Source organism: Vidua chalybeata, chromosome 18 (assembly GCF_026979565.1).
Source record: "Vidua chalybeata isolate OUT-0048 chromosome 18, bVidCha1 merged haplotype, whole genome shotgun sequence".
Taxonomy (NCBI): Eukaryota; Metazoa; Chordata; class Aves; order Passeriformes; family Viduidae; genus Vidua; species Vidua chalybeata.
Genome location: NC_071547.1, coordinates 3,124,257 through 3,140,014, shown reverse-complemented (window position 1 = coordinate 3,140,014; position 15,758 = coordinate 3,124,257). Strand labels below are relative to the sequence as shown.

The following is a 15,758-nucleotide window of genomic DNA, read 5'->3' as shown; positions in this document are numbered from 1 at the left end:
AAGGATGTTTGTAATGGAGAGCAGCAATCCAAGCTATTACTCTTGCTGAAATACTGCTGCTCCCAAGCACACGATAGACCAGGTGCTGTAATTATTAATAATTCCCTCTGATGGTGCAGCCCTACATTTTGTATTAATGCAATTTATTTTGAGTTATTTCTTTGGCGGTGAAAATTGTTTTGGAGAGATTTTTTGGAAGCTTTGCGAGTTTGTTTGCTGGAATCCTCTCCTGGAAATGAGGCATGTCTCTCATGGGCTCCTGTTCACTCACACACAAATGAACTGCTAATTAGGATGATGAAATTGCTGGGAGAGGTGAAACCTTCCAGTTGGCCGAAGAGAAGATTGTGGATTAATCTGTGTAAAGCTGAAGACTCGACTAAAACTGCTGCTCAACATTCTGGTGCTAATGAGACTTGTATGTCTGCCACTCGAGGAGCTGAAAGTAAGGCTTGTAGTTTTTGCTGAGAGATCCAAAGTGGGGGCTCACTCCTCTATGGCATTTAGTGCTTTCATCCACTGGAATTGGGAATGTTCAGCAGTTTACAGTACCCAGTGATGCAAGGCAGTTTTTGCTCTTTGTGGATAGTTTTTGTACATGAGTAAAAGCATCTTGAGAGACATATGGATGTTTAGAAAATTGCAGTATGATTTGGAGAGCAATTTGTCTTGCCTGCCCCCTGCTACCATATTGTATTACTTCTTCATAGTTTTTAATGTACTTCTGCTCACATCAATTCACATAAAGGACGAAACTGCTCTCTCCATCTCTGTGAAGAACCAGGTGACTTGTTCAGTGTCATATTGGGCAAAAAGTCCAGTTCCAAGTTAGTTCCTTGCTCACTGCTTGAGCTTCTTAGGAGCCAGGGAAGGGCTGGTACTGGTCCCAACCTCTTTTCCTGCAGTTTCCCTGCAGTCCCTGAGAACTGATATATAGAGATAGATATATAAAATAACATACATGCATGTATGTATATATACATAAATGAAGGCAAGGCAGATGTTTTGAGGTTGCTGCTGTGTTTGCAGGAAGCCGCCGGATCGTGGATGTGATGGATGTGAACACACAGAGGGGAGTTGAGATGAGCATGTCTCAGTTTGTGAGGTACTACGAGACCCCAGAGGCCCAGCGGGAGAAGCTCTACAACGTCATCAGCCTGGAGTTCAGTCACACCAAGCTGGAGAACATTGTCAAGCGCCCCAACGTGGTAAGGGAGCCCCTGGTGATGGGCTTTATTGCAGCTTCTTCCCAGAAATAAATCAGGGAGTTTAAACAAGGTGATGGGAAGTGCCCGGAACTCCTGCTCGTTTAGTGTCAGGATCTCATTTTTAGCCAAGTAGAAAGCTGGTCTCCTTGACAGTGGAACTTAATTTACAGGAATTAGGTACCTGATGAGCTGTTAATCATGCAATTTGCACTGATACACAGCTCCTCTCAAAGTATTTAGGGGAAATTCATCCAAAATTAAATACCCATCTAGAATTTTTCCTCCTCTAAGGGAGTTTAAACTATCAGGAAGCTTGGATTCATTATATATGAACACTCCTTTTATCTAAAAAATGTTCAGGGGGCTCACAAAGCAAAAAAGTTGGAAACACAATTGTTAAATGTAGAAATATTTACATAATTAAATCAGTGTAATCACTGCTATGTCAGAATTGGCAGTAGTGGAAGGGGGTAGATTTTTACATACTTTTTAAATATAGAGGGCTTTTGTGATTTTATTCCCGATGGAGTCACTGGCATGAAACTGTGACCTTCTTAGTAAAGATTATTTCATTTATCTCTGAAATGCAGCCATGTGTTCTATGCTAGCATGGAGCTGGGTGGAAGTTACATCTCTATGTTTTCTTTTCAGACACTTTTTACCTGATTTCTAAGTCCTTTTCTAGTTAGAACAGCAGTTTTTTCTGCTGGGGACATCTCTTACCCAAGACAATAGAAACACCACACTTCTGCCTGAACAGGTCACAAATAGATGGCAGCTCTAATTGCTGATTTGTAGAAGTAATTCTTAACTAGACTCCTTTGTTCTTTTACACATAGATCACAAATTTGAATATTAAACACATATTTAGAAGTTCATTCAGATTTTTGCTGTCATTCAGACACTTAGCGGGCAATTTGAAGGTGCTCTGGGGAATTTCTTGTGTTCAATTGATCCCGGTTTTCCCAAACACATTGTGCTCAGTGAGCTTTTAAAACATCTGTGCAAATTTCCTGGGTGCTTAGAAATGAAATACACAGTTAGGTACCTGTTATCACGTGTAAGTGGTTATTTCATAGCTGTTTAAAATAGCCTGAGTGCACAGTTGTTTGTAAAATCAGGAATATTTAGATATCACTGAAAGAGAGATTTGCATTCCCATGGGGGTAGAAGAGAGGGCATTGTTGTGGAGGTCCAGTACCCAAAGTCAGCTCCCATATATTTTTATAAGATATTCCCTTGAATCCTGCAGAGTTTTGAGCCCGTGTAAGGCAGGAATACCTGATTTAGGTTCCCTGCTGTGTAAACTCTGGGTTGCAATATCAGAATGTGGGAATTATTTCAGAATCAGGGCAGTAAGCAAGTTTTGTTTTCACATACAGCTGTGATATTGATGGAATCAGTCCTGTTTCCTCCTTGAAATGGAAGATATTAGCATTGTATAATCCCTTTTATGTTTGCATTTTAATGTTCATAAATGCAATTTCTAGGCTGTTGGCTACAAAAATGCCACAGACAGTACAAGAGAAGGTGCTCACAGGTGCCCATGAGACAGAATGGGCACTCAGGTAAACTGACTGTAAAACTCTCCTTCCCCTGTGTTTTAAGGGGTTGACTTGTGGTGATGAAATGCTGCACCTTAACAAGTTGGGTGCACAGGACTTTGCTGAAGGGCAAGGTTCTCCCTGTCTGTGAGCATCTGCTGCTGTCACTGGAGGAGTTTTAGCCAACAAGAATATGTCCTACCATGTGTTCAGGAGCTAACAGTTGATTTTGGTGGCCTTTCAGGTGGACTTAGTCGACTGGGTGGATAATATGTGGCCACAGCACTTGAAGGAGAGACAGACAGATGCTACCAATGCTATTTCAGAGATGAAATACCCCAAAGTGAAAAAGTAAGTCTTTAAAAAGCTCTGCTCTTGACTGCCTTAAATAATTTTAACTTTGCTGAATACAGTCTTTAATCAAGTCTCTTTGAAAAGTGCATTTTTATTTTTCAGTTTTGAGCAACTCTGTTTTAAAAGTGGCAGATTGACCTTAAGTAGTAAATTCTCTGAAAGTGCTGTCCAAAGAAATCACATCACACAGATATGTCACACAGCATAGTCGGAGTCCTGCTGTAGGCTGGGCTTAGATCCTGCCCAGGTTCTAAACTGCTAATGACAGACATTATTAGCTGAGAAATGTTTTGTGAGATGGGCTTGAAGTCAATTTTTAATGGGTGTGTGTGACTTCCTAGAAACTCTGTCACTGCCCTTCCTGCCAGTTTGCTTTTCCATTCACTTTTTCAAGAGCAAGGTCAAAGATTGGACTGACTATCCAGGCTCAGGACCCTCTCAGGGCAGGTTTGAGACTGAACACAAGATTAGTTTGTCCTAGTTCTGCCTATCTCAGCTCTAGGTTTTGGGCAAGCATAGGCTCACCTTGCTTTTTCTTCTGCTTTAATGTCTTCCTTGAATCTTTTCATGTGGTGATTGGAAAAAGGAACTATTTGGGAGCCTCATAATGTGCACTGCAAGTTTCATGGGAATGAGTACAGCTGAGACAGGGGTTCCTTTAATGATGTAATAATGACTTGTATGGCTGATGAACACCAGGTAATCCTGGAAGCCCTTCACTGCTGTTTCTGTTTTATTGGCCAGACTGAATGCTGGCAGCATCCCAGGCTCTGCTGTTGAACCGACCTCTGATGTTCTGCAAATCACTCAGAACTCCTTCCAAACTGCAAAACAGAATGGTACCAACAGATACAAAGGAGTGTGCAGTCAGGAAGTGATATGTAGCATTCACTCTTGTTCTGTAAAAATAAACATTTTGGAAGGTAAAAGTCTCCATAAAAGAAGATACTCTGTGACAAGCATTGGGGATTATGCTCAGCACCACTGATTTCAGTGGAAGTTAAAGATACTCCTACATTTTTAAAAGATCAAACTGCTCATTAGGGTAACTGGATGTGGATTGGAGTCTCCATGCATTTGGAAGTGTCCTAAGTGACTTGCCTGAGGTTGCACAATAAACCAGCAGCAGAGCAGCACTTGCTTCTCAAGTGGTAAGTCAGCTAAATAACATTATTTATAATTTGCCAGAGCTAAGAAACTAAATCGTGATTCAGGGCCTAAGGATTCATGGATGGTACAAGGTAAGAAGTAAAGGAAACAATTCCTGTCCTAGAGCAGGCACACTCCAGATGCTGAAAAAGATGTAGCAAGTAAACAGAACAAGGCAGAGATGGTTTGAAGGATAAGGTAGCAACATGACTAACAGAATTTAGCAGAAAAAACAGAGTATATGCTTGCAGTTCACTACTTGCATCATGAAATGCCAGATGGTAGGTTTCAAAGGGATTTTAGAGACGTACCAAATCAACAGATTTTGACATGGAGTTTTTCCCATTTGTGGAGGGTGGCCTGGTAGAAAGGCAGGAGATGCCTGAAGAAGCAGACATGGAGCCGTGGAGGTTGCTGTCACTGGCAAAGGGAAGGTGGAGGTTGACAGCTTGATAAACTAGTAGATGTGATAGGTACAGGGAAGCTAAACACTGAAAGACTGTGAACGCTTGAAATGTGACAATAGAGTTTGATGTTGGGAAAAGGAGTTACCAGGCATGAGTGTTAAAGGCGAGGGTGATGCAGCTGGAGTGATGAGGATGTTGCTACTGAGTGTCATCTCACAGAAAGACTAGAGAAGGATGATTTACAGCACTGTTGGCACAAACCCCTCATCAGTCTGAAGAAGCCACAAAGATAAAACCAGTAACAAACAGTGACAGTCTGTGAGCACAAGAGAAGCTGTACCAGATCAGGATGAAGATCTGTGTCTCTCAGTAATCTGTCAGGTGCTGGCATTGAGGCCCCTGGCAGGAGTGTAAGAATGGTGTGAGCACAAAATAATGCCACTCCTAAAAATTACCTTCTGAACTTTGACTATCTGCAGTCCAGGCAGGGGCTGTCCTGAGGTAGAATTGGTTTCTATGTGCTCAGTGACTCTCAAAGAGATTGCTCTTCCATAAGTGTGTCTGGTTTAAAGATGAACTCCTCAAGAGATTGGCTTTCTCCATCTTTGGGAATTCAACTTGACCCTTTCCTGTAGAGATACTGATCCCAGCTAGTGCTGTGAGTATCCAGAGGGTTTGAGCCCTTAGTAAGGAAATCATGTTCAGCTGTGGAGCCACAAGTCAGTGCTGTTACTTCCTTCACACTGCCCATTCTTTTATATGAATCATCTATATTCATATGCTTTATTAATGACTGTTGTTGCTCAGAAATGGGATCGATTCATTCCTTTCTTGTTCTGAGCATTCCCATAATTCTGAGAGTTTGCAGTATGCCATCCCCACCATTAACGTGTTCCCTACAAACAAAAAGCACTCCAGCGAGAGCGCTGCAGTTTCGCAGACACAGATGGCATTACCAGACACAAATGTCTGTCTTGGCTCCTGCACGTCGAGTTCCGTGCTGGGAGTGAAGTTAGAGAACGCTCCATCTGCCGCTTCGCTTACCAGGAGCACCACGCGCGCTGGAGCCCACCCTGCCCTGCGCTTGGACTTGCACCATTAACTTCTTCAAAAAATTCTGGGCAATGAAGTTATTTTTCTGCCTGTAGGTAAATGGCTGCTTACCTCACCAGAGCCTTAGAGGACTGAATTAAGTGGGGCAATAGTTTATGTCCCTTCTTTCACATCCCAGGGTGCAAGTTCCTGAGAAAAGTCCTGCAGACATGAGATCCTGGATGAGAGTGGGAAGATGTTGTGTAACCAAGAGCCAGCAGAAAAAGGCAATGATATTTTAACATCAGCTTTTAGGGGCAGAAGCTTGTTATATCACCAACACCATTTTCAGGTAGCTCAAAACAAGCTGGGATTTGTTTTTCTGTTTAAATTCATTCAGAACTGAAGCAATCTGGATATAGCTGAGTCAACCCCCTCCCCCCCCAAAAAAAAGTACTCATTTGATTTTTCATTTATCAAAAGAGATAGCCCTGCTGAAATTATTATCCTCTTTATTAGGTTTTGTGTTTGTAGCCTTGCAAGATTATTTGCAGTGCAGTGGCAGTGAATAGCTACAGTTCAGGACATGAAACAGTACCAGGAATTTCTAAGAACTTGGTAATATTTGTGCTGTGGAACAAATGAAAACAAAAGCTTTAGTCACTGCAACATCCTTTTATCTTCAAAATTCTCTATAATACTTTAAATATCTGAGCACTGCTGTAATAGGTCTCTATAATGATGCCGGCCTTCAGTTAAGGATGGAGTATGTTGTGTGGAACATCTACCTGTTCACAAAGGAATGCTGCTCTGTTAGCGTGTCCTCAGCCCTATTCTCCCTCTCCCAGGCTGTTGTTCAGCCATCCGTTCCTTTCTATTCATTCCTTTACTAAGTAGGGATTTAAACAGATGCTAAAATGCTCTGCTGAGCTGTGGTCTAATTAGAAGCTGAGGGTGCCTCTGGAGACAGGGAATCGAGGGAGCTCGCAGGTCCCACAAGGCAACCTGGCACTGGTTTATACATGTGAGAGACTTGTCTGCACTTTGTATGCCATTTGTGGATTGCTTTTGATACAAAACCTCTATAAATGGAATTCAGCAAAAAAATTTAATGAATTTTGTTCGTTAAGGCTTTCCAAGCTAGCAAAGTAAATAAAATGTGATGTCTTCATATCAGTGCATGAGTCTCAAATCCTCCTTCAGGTAGAACTTGGAGGAGCAGCGTCACACATGTAACTCAAATAACCACCAGTGTTTACAACAGTTTGTGGTGGCCCTGGAGCTGAACAGTCTTGTCACAGGATGAAGAAATGAGCTGTGCTCTCACAGACACCAAACTGCTCTTCCAGGGGCAGACAGGCCTGGCTCGCAGTGAGTTGTTGGCTTGGTTCACTGTGGTGGGGGAAAAAAAAAATTAAAAATCCGAGCCCACCCCGCATACCCTTGGTGTTCCACCGGGGCTGGGACCGGGCAAGGGTGCGAGGAGGGAAGTGTTGTCGCTTGCTTTGGTGCCAGCGTGGTCTGAGAGTGTGATTTGCAGGCACTTCACAAACTCTCCGGTGCATGGCAGAAAAGTGGCTTCTCTTATCTCGGGTGTTGTTTCTGTTTGTGACTGTTTCAGTCGGACCGTAACCCCCTCAGGCCAGGAGCCGGGCCTTTCATGTGCGTTTGAAGTGCGCGGGGTGTGGTGACCACGGTGTGTGCCGATTTGGTTCGTTCCCTCGGGCTGGGAGCGCTCGGTACCGCTGCCAGGAGGGGGACGGGGCGAAGGTTGGTCCCGGCAAGGCACGGGCACAGGGCCGGCTCCGAGCGGCCTTCCACGGGCAGGGCTGGCCCGGTACTGGGGGTCCTGCGGAGCGCGGGGAGCCGGGGTTCCTCATCCCTAACGGGGGAGCCGGGGCTCATCCGTGAGGAAAGCCGGGTTCATCCCCGCTGGAGCAGCCAGGGCTCACCCCTAGGGAAGCCGAGGCCCTCCGTGAGGAGATGCTAGGGCTCATGCCCGCGGGGCAGCCGGGCCCTCCCCAGAGCGGCGGGGCCGGTCGCTGCCCGGTGAGGCGAGGGTGGGGGCGGCAGCCGGGCCGGTGCCTCCCGGGTGACAATGGTTTCTTTTGTCTTGCGGCGCAATTCGTGGCTTCCAGTTGCAGGGCCCCAGTGTGGGAGCGCTGTCGGTGCGGGCCGAGGCGCCCCGAGGTAGCCTTTGTTCCCGCTGCCTCCTGCCAGCCCGCTCGCAGGCCCGGCAGAAGGGCCCCCGCGCTGCCGGGATGCTGCCGGGGGCCGCTCTCCCCCGACACCCGGAGCGGCGCTCCCGCCCGGGGATGGGGAGCGAGGCCCGCGCCTTTCCCCGCGCTGGCACTTGCAGTTGGCTCATGGGTCTGTGGTATTCGGTTTCAGGCTCAGGGATTTCAACCAGCCGGCGCTGCTCCTGGGAGGAAGGAAGAGTGAGCTATACTTTTCTCATTGGCCCGAACAAAAAACAGAAGCCTCTGCTGGGGTTTGGGAGTGGTTTATGGGCTGAGCTCAGTGGCAGGGGAGCCCTCGCAATGCCAGAGGGAATAGAGCCGTATGGTGCGCGGTGCTTATTGCGGGAGAGAAGGAGCTGAGCTCAGGGTAATGCTGCTGCCTGTGCGTCCGCTCGCGTCTCCCCGGGCCCATGTGCATGAACGCTGCCGCTGCCTGCCCTGCCCGGCGCTGCCTTCGCATCCCGGCGCGGCTCTCGCTGTCTTTGTTTCTCTGTTTGCTTGCGGGTTTGTAGCGATGCGTGGCGAGTGCATTGTGGGTTTGCCTGGGAGTGTGGGCTCTGCGCTGGTTTATGGAGCGGTGTCTGTGTTGTTCCTGTGTTCCCAGCTCGCTGTGTTTGCTTAGTGGTTTAGCTTCATTTGTATCATCTCCCTCTCTTTTTTTTTTTTTTGATATCTGTGTTTGTTCTTCCTCGTGAGTTTGCAGGTTACTCCATATTTCTTCGCATCATTTCTCTAAGAAATTTTCCCAGATGTTTGTGGGTTTTTTTTGGTTGGTTATTTTATTTTATTTTATTTTATTTTATTTTATTTTATTTTATTTTATTTTATTTTATTTTATTTTTTGGGGGGTGGAGGGGGTGTGAGGGGGAAGTTCCCCTTTTTTCCACATCACAAATCCTTCCTCCAAAATAACAATACATTAACTGGACAAATTTCAGGCTTGTGGAGAACACAAACCAAACTCTTCAATCGGGAAGGGAAGCTCCCCCCTAACAGATTACAAGCAGCTGCGTGTTTTAAAACCCTGACTGAGGCTGTGCAGGGAGATAAAGTGGAGTGTGCAGGGGCTGGATGTGGTAGCAGTTGTGAGAATACTCAACTTGGGGCATCTTCTGGGTCGCTTGTGTTTTCAGGGTGTAACTCTGGTCAGATTGTCTCCCCATGCCTGACGTGGGATTGTGTCCCTGGAGCCACTGTACCTGCCCTGGCCCAGAGCGCTGTGGCCACAACACACAGTGGGATGCATTTCCTAGATTTCTTTCAACGTGGATACTGTGTTAGGGTTTTTTTCCCCCTTTTCTTTTCTTTCCTTTTTTTTTTTTTTCCCCACTGTTGTCATGGAAAACCCTGAAAAGTTGAGTGGTTCCCCGAATTAGCAGCTGTTGGTGATGAGAAGCCGCCGGCTGAGGCCGGAGCCGAGCAGTGCCTGAGATTAGCAGTGCCATGGAGTGTGCTGGGACCATGTGACTGCGGTGTACATTGGAAGAGGAAGCTGTAGAGGTCAATGCAAAGGCATTGTGCCAGACTCTGGCAACCAGGGAGAGAGCTGGATGGCGGAAGATCCTCCCGCAGGCTCCTGAGCCGGCTGGGAGCTGTTGGGCTTGGACAAAAGCAGGCCTGGGAGATTAACAGCATAAATTAAGGCATGGCTTGTTTGTGGATGGAAGGAAAAAGACTTTATTTTCCAAATGCTTTGCAGGTTCTTATTAATCGCCATAAGCGACTCTTTCACTAAAACCACCTTTATTGGAGTGGAAATTGTGTTTAGAGGAGTTTCAAGAAAAGAGAGGGGGAAATGGGGAAAAACAAGGAAAAGAAAGAGTTGCGTGTTCACACTTATACCTGCTTTGGTGTTTTGTCACAAAACTAAATTTAAAGTGCTTTGATTTGACAGGATTCAATCCTGTTATTACCTCTCTGAACATAAACAGTTTGACTGCTTCAGGTTTAGATTATTGACTACTGAGGAATAGCTAAAACCAGCTAATGCCCAGGCCATGTTTGCTCTTCCAGAATATCTTAATTCAGGGAGTGATTGTTGATAGGTAGCACTCTAGAAAATTTTTGTTGTTAGTGTGATGTATTTTATATCTGGCCTTCTGGAAACTGAAAATAATTGACTCCATAAGGATTTGAATTTTTTACTTTAAAACAACATGAACCTCTAATACTCAGCACTGCTTACAAGCTGAGAATTTCTATGCTGATTTTTTTTTTTCCTAATGAGCAATAATTATTCAATCTGTGACTTTTTGCAGTTTGGCTGGAAGAAAAGCAACTTCCTTTCTGGGCTTCTTTTATTGTTTTTAAATTCTATCTGACTTGTAATCAACAACATCTTGGTAGAGAAAACATAAAAGGAGAATTTTTTAAAAAAAGTGTTTGGGAGGGAAGGACTCATATTTTGAAATGGAGCATATTGAGAGTGTAGACAGCTTCTTGGCTAGCTGTGATTTTTGAAGCATCTGAAATACCCCAGGGGCAGCAAAAGCTTCTTCCTGCTTCTGAAGGATTAAAAAAAAAAATTAAAAAATTCCAGAGTGGGCAAGAGGAGAGACGTGTAATTGCACAAGGAGAGGTTTTAATTGTGAGATGAAGGCGCAGGACCTTTTTTGAAGCCCACAAATTGACTGTCTTCATGACAGCATTGCGTATCATTCTGTCAACTCCGGCTCGGGATGTGGTTGCTAGGCAGCGGCTCTTATGGACCCAGAGTGGCTCTGATTTGCCAGCCTTCTGCAGACACATGGTAAGGTCCTTCCCAGCCTATCATCTACAGGGACTTCTGCACGCCGGCTGCATACTGCTGAGCTTCTCCTACCTGAATGTGAGCAGAAAAAGACACACTTAAATCAAACCTCTTTTTTTTTTTTTTCCCCTTTCCTTTTTTTTTTTTATTTTTTTAATTTTTTTTTAACAAATCCCCTTCCGGTAGCGTTTCCATAACTCCCCTTAAAAACCAAACCAAACCAAACCAAAAAAAAAAAAAAAAAAAAAAAAAAAAAGCCATGAAACGGAGACCGGAACAAGGAAAAGAGGTTAGTGGGTTAAGTGGTGTGTGTTTCCTGCGTTTGCAAAGGTGCCTACAGTGAGGAGGGCGGCTGTGATTCGGCCATTAGTTACAGATGGTGGCTGCAGGCTGGAGATTCCTGCAGCCAGACCACAGCTCTTGTGTCTTTTCCAGCAATGCAGACTTTAAACTGCTCAAATCCTGTATCAAGATGGTGTAAAAAATAGTGGATTTGATAGTTAGTGTGGCTGCCAGCTGGGTCCTTTATGTGTTTTGATGCAGAATGCCTAGAAATGTGAACAAAAAGGAGTTAGTTTACCAAATGAGGTTTCTGTCCCCTAATCCTTGCAAAAATGGCATGAGTGGCAAGTAGGTAAAGAACATTCAGGAGGATTTATAAGCAAATTAGGTTTTTCAAAACTTTGAAGCAATTTGCGTACAACTTGTAGTGAAGGTTGTGTCTCTGAAGCGATGAAGGAGAGCGTTAGACAGATCACCCCAGGGACTGGCAGTGCCATAAGAAATATTTCTGAACAGCCTAACTTTTAATGTTTTTCTATTCCTTAACTCTGGAAGCTTTAATTCCTCTTGTATGAACAGCAAACTCAGACATGGAGAGATGCGTTTTTCAGCAGAAACCTCGTTACCTTCATGAGATAAATTCCTGTACTGTAAATGCAGAAACTTAATTGGTGGAAGCAGCATTGCACAGGCAGTTAACCTCTGCAAATTAAGACGTGAAAAATACTGTTTCAGACTGATTCATTTTTGTCCTTCACTCTACCTGCAGGTACTGTTTGATGAGTGTGAAAGGATGCTTCACTGATTTTCATATTGATTTTGGTGGCACTTCAGTGTGGTATCACGTTTTCCGTGGGGGGAAGGTAGGTGAACCTTTTTTGATATATGGTTTTATTTCTTTGCACCTCTAACAGAGGAGAGGGGTTGTTTTATTTCATTTTTTTTCCTTTCTCTCTTTTTTTTTTTTCCTTGAGGGGATCAGCCAGTGATCAGACTGCTTCAGCAGCTTTGTTGATACACACAGAGTTTACTGAACTAGAAGGACACCAGTCACCGTTATGAAACAAACAAGTGATTTATTTGAAATACCAAATGTGTTATTTGCTGGTGGTGGTGCGTTTAGGCTCGCTGTTGCTGTGTGGTCCAGAAGTATCTTGCAGCAAGATGTGGCTGTGTGTACCCTTGTTGGGTCAGAGTGCCCTCACAAGTCTCCTGTAGCTAAAGCTTCTGTTCCTTTTAGAGATTCCACCTTTCTTTTTGTGTGTGTACAGCACAATAAACCAGAGCTGAAACATTAAAGGATGCAGAAGCCTTAACATACACAGCATGTACAGCTGCATTGCCATCTTTCCTGGTTTAGGATGTTTTTCCCAGCTGTGGTGTGGACAGTGTATGGTGGGAACTGAAGTCAGTGGAACAGCTCCTGTTCCTCTCTGTATCTCAGCACAGCTCTACTGTACCAACACGCTGTTCTGAACTGCAGGTAAACCACAGGCAGCTTCTGAGTAAGATATTTCTGGAAGAGAGATGACAAGTGACAGTTACCCAGCCACTTCCAGCACGTGGGCTAATTGCTGCTGCTGTCTGTGTGTGCCTCTGTGTACAACACCTGGAAAACAAGTGTTTCATGCAGAAAGCAGCTCATTTTCCTAACACACTCTAGCCTTGGTGGAGTTTCTCAGCTGTTTCTTTTTGTTGACTGTAATAATTAAATCTTTATTTTGTTTTTAGATCTTCTGGCTGATTCCACCTACTCTGCAGAATCTAGAACTTTATGAAGAATGGGTTCTCTCAGGAAAGCAAAGTGATATCTTTCTGGGAGACAGGGTGGAACGATGCCAAAGAATTGAGCTGAAACAAGGCTACACGTTCTTCATTCCTTCAGGTATCCCTGTTAACTAACCTTCTGGAATGACTGGGATTGTGGTTTACTATCAGTTCTGTGTAAAACAATTCTTCACAGCTAAACCCCATACTGACCTCTTTATTTGCTGTGGCAGAAGAAAGGCCAGGGACTAAATGTGCTTAATTTTCCAGAAATTAGGACTGATGGAAAATGTACTGTGAGGAAGTGTGTGCAGTGATCACGTGTGTGTACTGGGAGAAAGGAGAGAGGAGCTGGGTCTCTGGAGCTGTCAGTTCACCACTTCTCATCAGAGCTGTACTGACTGCTGCTGTTAGCCTTCTGGGAAAGACAGTTTTCTCTTTTTGTGATCTCTTCTGGCAGGTTTCACCTGCAGTTCAGTAACTTGCTTCTTTGCCTCTATCTGTAGCCAGAGATGGTTCTTGGTGGAATCTCAAGAGAGATTCCAGTCCATGGGAGAGCAGGTGCTGTGCTCCCCTCAGGTTGCTTCTTGGGGAAACAGCTTCATTGTTATAACTGTTCAGATGATGCTGAATCTGGACATCTTCCAGCACCCAGCCACACTCAGTTTTACACTGCTGCCCACCTCAGTAGCTGTGTTACATGATCAGGCTCCTCTTGCAAAGCCACCAAATAGTTGTTGCTTTGAAGACTGATGCTTCAGCCCTTTCTGCTCCTGCCTAAATTGGATTAAGGATGGTGGAATGTGTAACGGCCCTCATTTAAGATGATATCAGACTTTGCTTTCCGTGACTATTATGGGACCATAAGTTTGTTTATATTAATTTAACACATTGCCTCTGTCTATTGGATCTTACCAGGGAAATAAATATAGGTAGATTTTCTACATGACAGAAAGGTAGATTTTCAGCTCTGGAATTAATTACTCTGTGGAGATAGGATTATTATTTTTTAACCCTAGAAACGGAGAGAATGCAGGCCATGCAGAGACAGGGACAATGTTCTTCTCATCTGGGGAGTTAGGATCAATTGAAAGCCACAAATGTGCACATTTGTAAGTATTTGGTAAGAATCAGCCTGGGAGATGACAGGCAAAATGACTTTGAGGGTGGAGGAGTTAATCTGTTAGAGGAATTAGATCTTGCCTTGAAACAGGTCAGAATGTGCCATTACTGTTTGAACTGGGTGTTTGAGTGTGGCTGTGCTGTTTGCTTAGATCCCATTACTGCATCTTCTATTTATCTCCATCCTCCTGTGAAAAGCCTCCTACAAGTAAGACTTTCTGTATGTCAGTTTAGTCATGTTCAGCAGCTGGAACACTGCAGGTTGTGGGAGCTTGGACAGGACACAGCTGTAACATGGTGGCTGACACAAAGTGATTCCAAATGGGTTTTTGACAGTAGTTTCTGTTTTCTTAGGAAAGCCCCGAGTACAGAAATGCCAATACCTCAGACATTTTAGGCTCCATGCCAGATTTGAAAGGCATTCATGAATAATTTCTCTGTAAGCACCTCACAGATTCAAGGATTTTTGCTCTGCTGTATGTTGTTTGGAAAACTTATTTGCAAATCTCTTATTTGTGTGAAAGGGCATTATTTCTGCCTTTGTTTTAAGAGTATGGAAATGCCTAATTAAAGGCTGTTCCAGGTCAGTGAATTGAGCACAGCTGTGTAAAACAGGTCAATTCCTGTGACCTCTTTGCTCTGGTTTGTGCACATATCATGTTAGTTAATGTTTGAAAGTGGTTTTTATGTGCTTTAGAAGTGTTCTTAGTGTTTAGGTTCTCTTTATGGATGTCTGTAAAACTAGCGCGTCCTGTATTTTCAATTGAGCCTGATAAACCCTTGACCAGCCTCAACTCATCCATGAGGAAATACCTTCTAATTACAGGTTTGGTCACAGAAAGTGTAGAGGAATTAGTGCTCAGCTGGGCTGTGAATGGGAAACATTTCAGCAAGGGACCTTTCCCATAAAATACCCTGCTCTGCTCCTGCTTTCAAGTAATTTTTGGGAGTAGTCCTAGAAATGCTGTTATACCATAGCACTGTGAGAGTGAGGTAGGTAGAGAAGACTGTAAGAAGACAACTGAGGGAGTGAAATCACTGTGCTGGGAAATGCAAGGTTTGTCTGAGAATCTGGGATCAGCAGTAGATCCAGTAAATCCCCAGAAGCACAAACCACTTGGACAAGAATGGGGATCATTCTTGGGGAAGGCATAATTATAGTGCTCACCAGGGCCTCAGGGTATTTTCCTCTCCATCACTGCCATCATCCTTTCAGGATTAAGTTTAAACCAGTAGATTTCTCCTGGTGTTTGTAACCCTGAAGAGCACTGAGAGCTCAGTCTCAGCTGTGGTATCAAGGAGGAATTGAGCCCAATATCGTCAGCACAGTGAGTTGTTATGGGCCAAGGTGCATTTTTCAGCATTTTAGGAGTTCCTCCTAAATATGGGGAGGGGGAGACCAATCTGGGATTCTGAGGGACACTCTTGCAGGAGCCCAGCTGTACCCTGGTGGCCCCATAGGGCTGCTCCACACGAGCCATGCACCGTTACATGTTCTCATCTCCCACTTCAGTGATTCCCACTGGTGAGTCAAGGATGATAACTCTGCTAAAGTCTGTGGTAAAGTGATAAAATCAACTAGGAACCTGGCCTTTTCCATTAATGCAACTGGTGTCAGTGTAATTGTTGATTGAGAAATACACACATTGTGCCATTCTGAGGTTTATGGCCAGATTAGATGCAAGATGTTAGACCAGCTAAAGGCTCAAGAGGGGAGGAGGCCATAACTGCTACCAGTGTAGGGAATGATTTTTAATTTTTTTTCTGTAGAACTCAAACTGTTATTTCCCTAGGATGGGAGCAAACTTTTCCTTATAAAGGAAAAGTGCTGCAGCCCCAGGATGTTTACACTGTATATGTTACCATGGGCAGAGTTTAATATGTAAAGTTTTCATATGGTAAAC

General features: G+C 44.3%; 1 protein-coding gene across 4 annotated transcripts in view; it reads left to right on the top strand.

Annotated features, from left to right (window-relative positions):
• KDM2B (lysine demethylase 2B) overlaps positions 1-15,758 on the top strand; it is a 113,513-nt gene that overhangs the window by 29,769 nt on the left and 67,986 nt on the right. For all 4 annotated transcript variants that reach the window (XM_053959128.1, XM_053959129.1, XM_053959126.1 and 1 more), the window contains 4 exons: positions 1,030-1,208; positions 2,997-3,103; positions 11,735-11,828; positions 12,697-12,850. In XM_053959128.1, the coding sequence (XP_053815103.1) occupies positions 1,030-1,208; positions 2,997-3,103; positions 11,735-11,828; positions 12,697-12,850 (534 nt within the window). The remainder of the gene's footprint in view (positions 1-1,029; positions 1,209-2,996; positions 3,104-11,734; positions 11,829-12,696; positions 12,851-15,758) is intronic.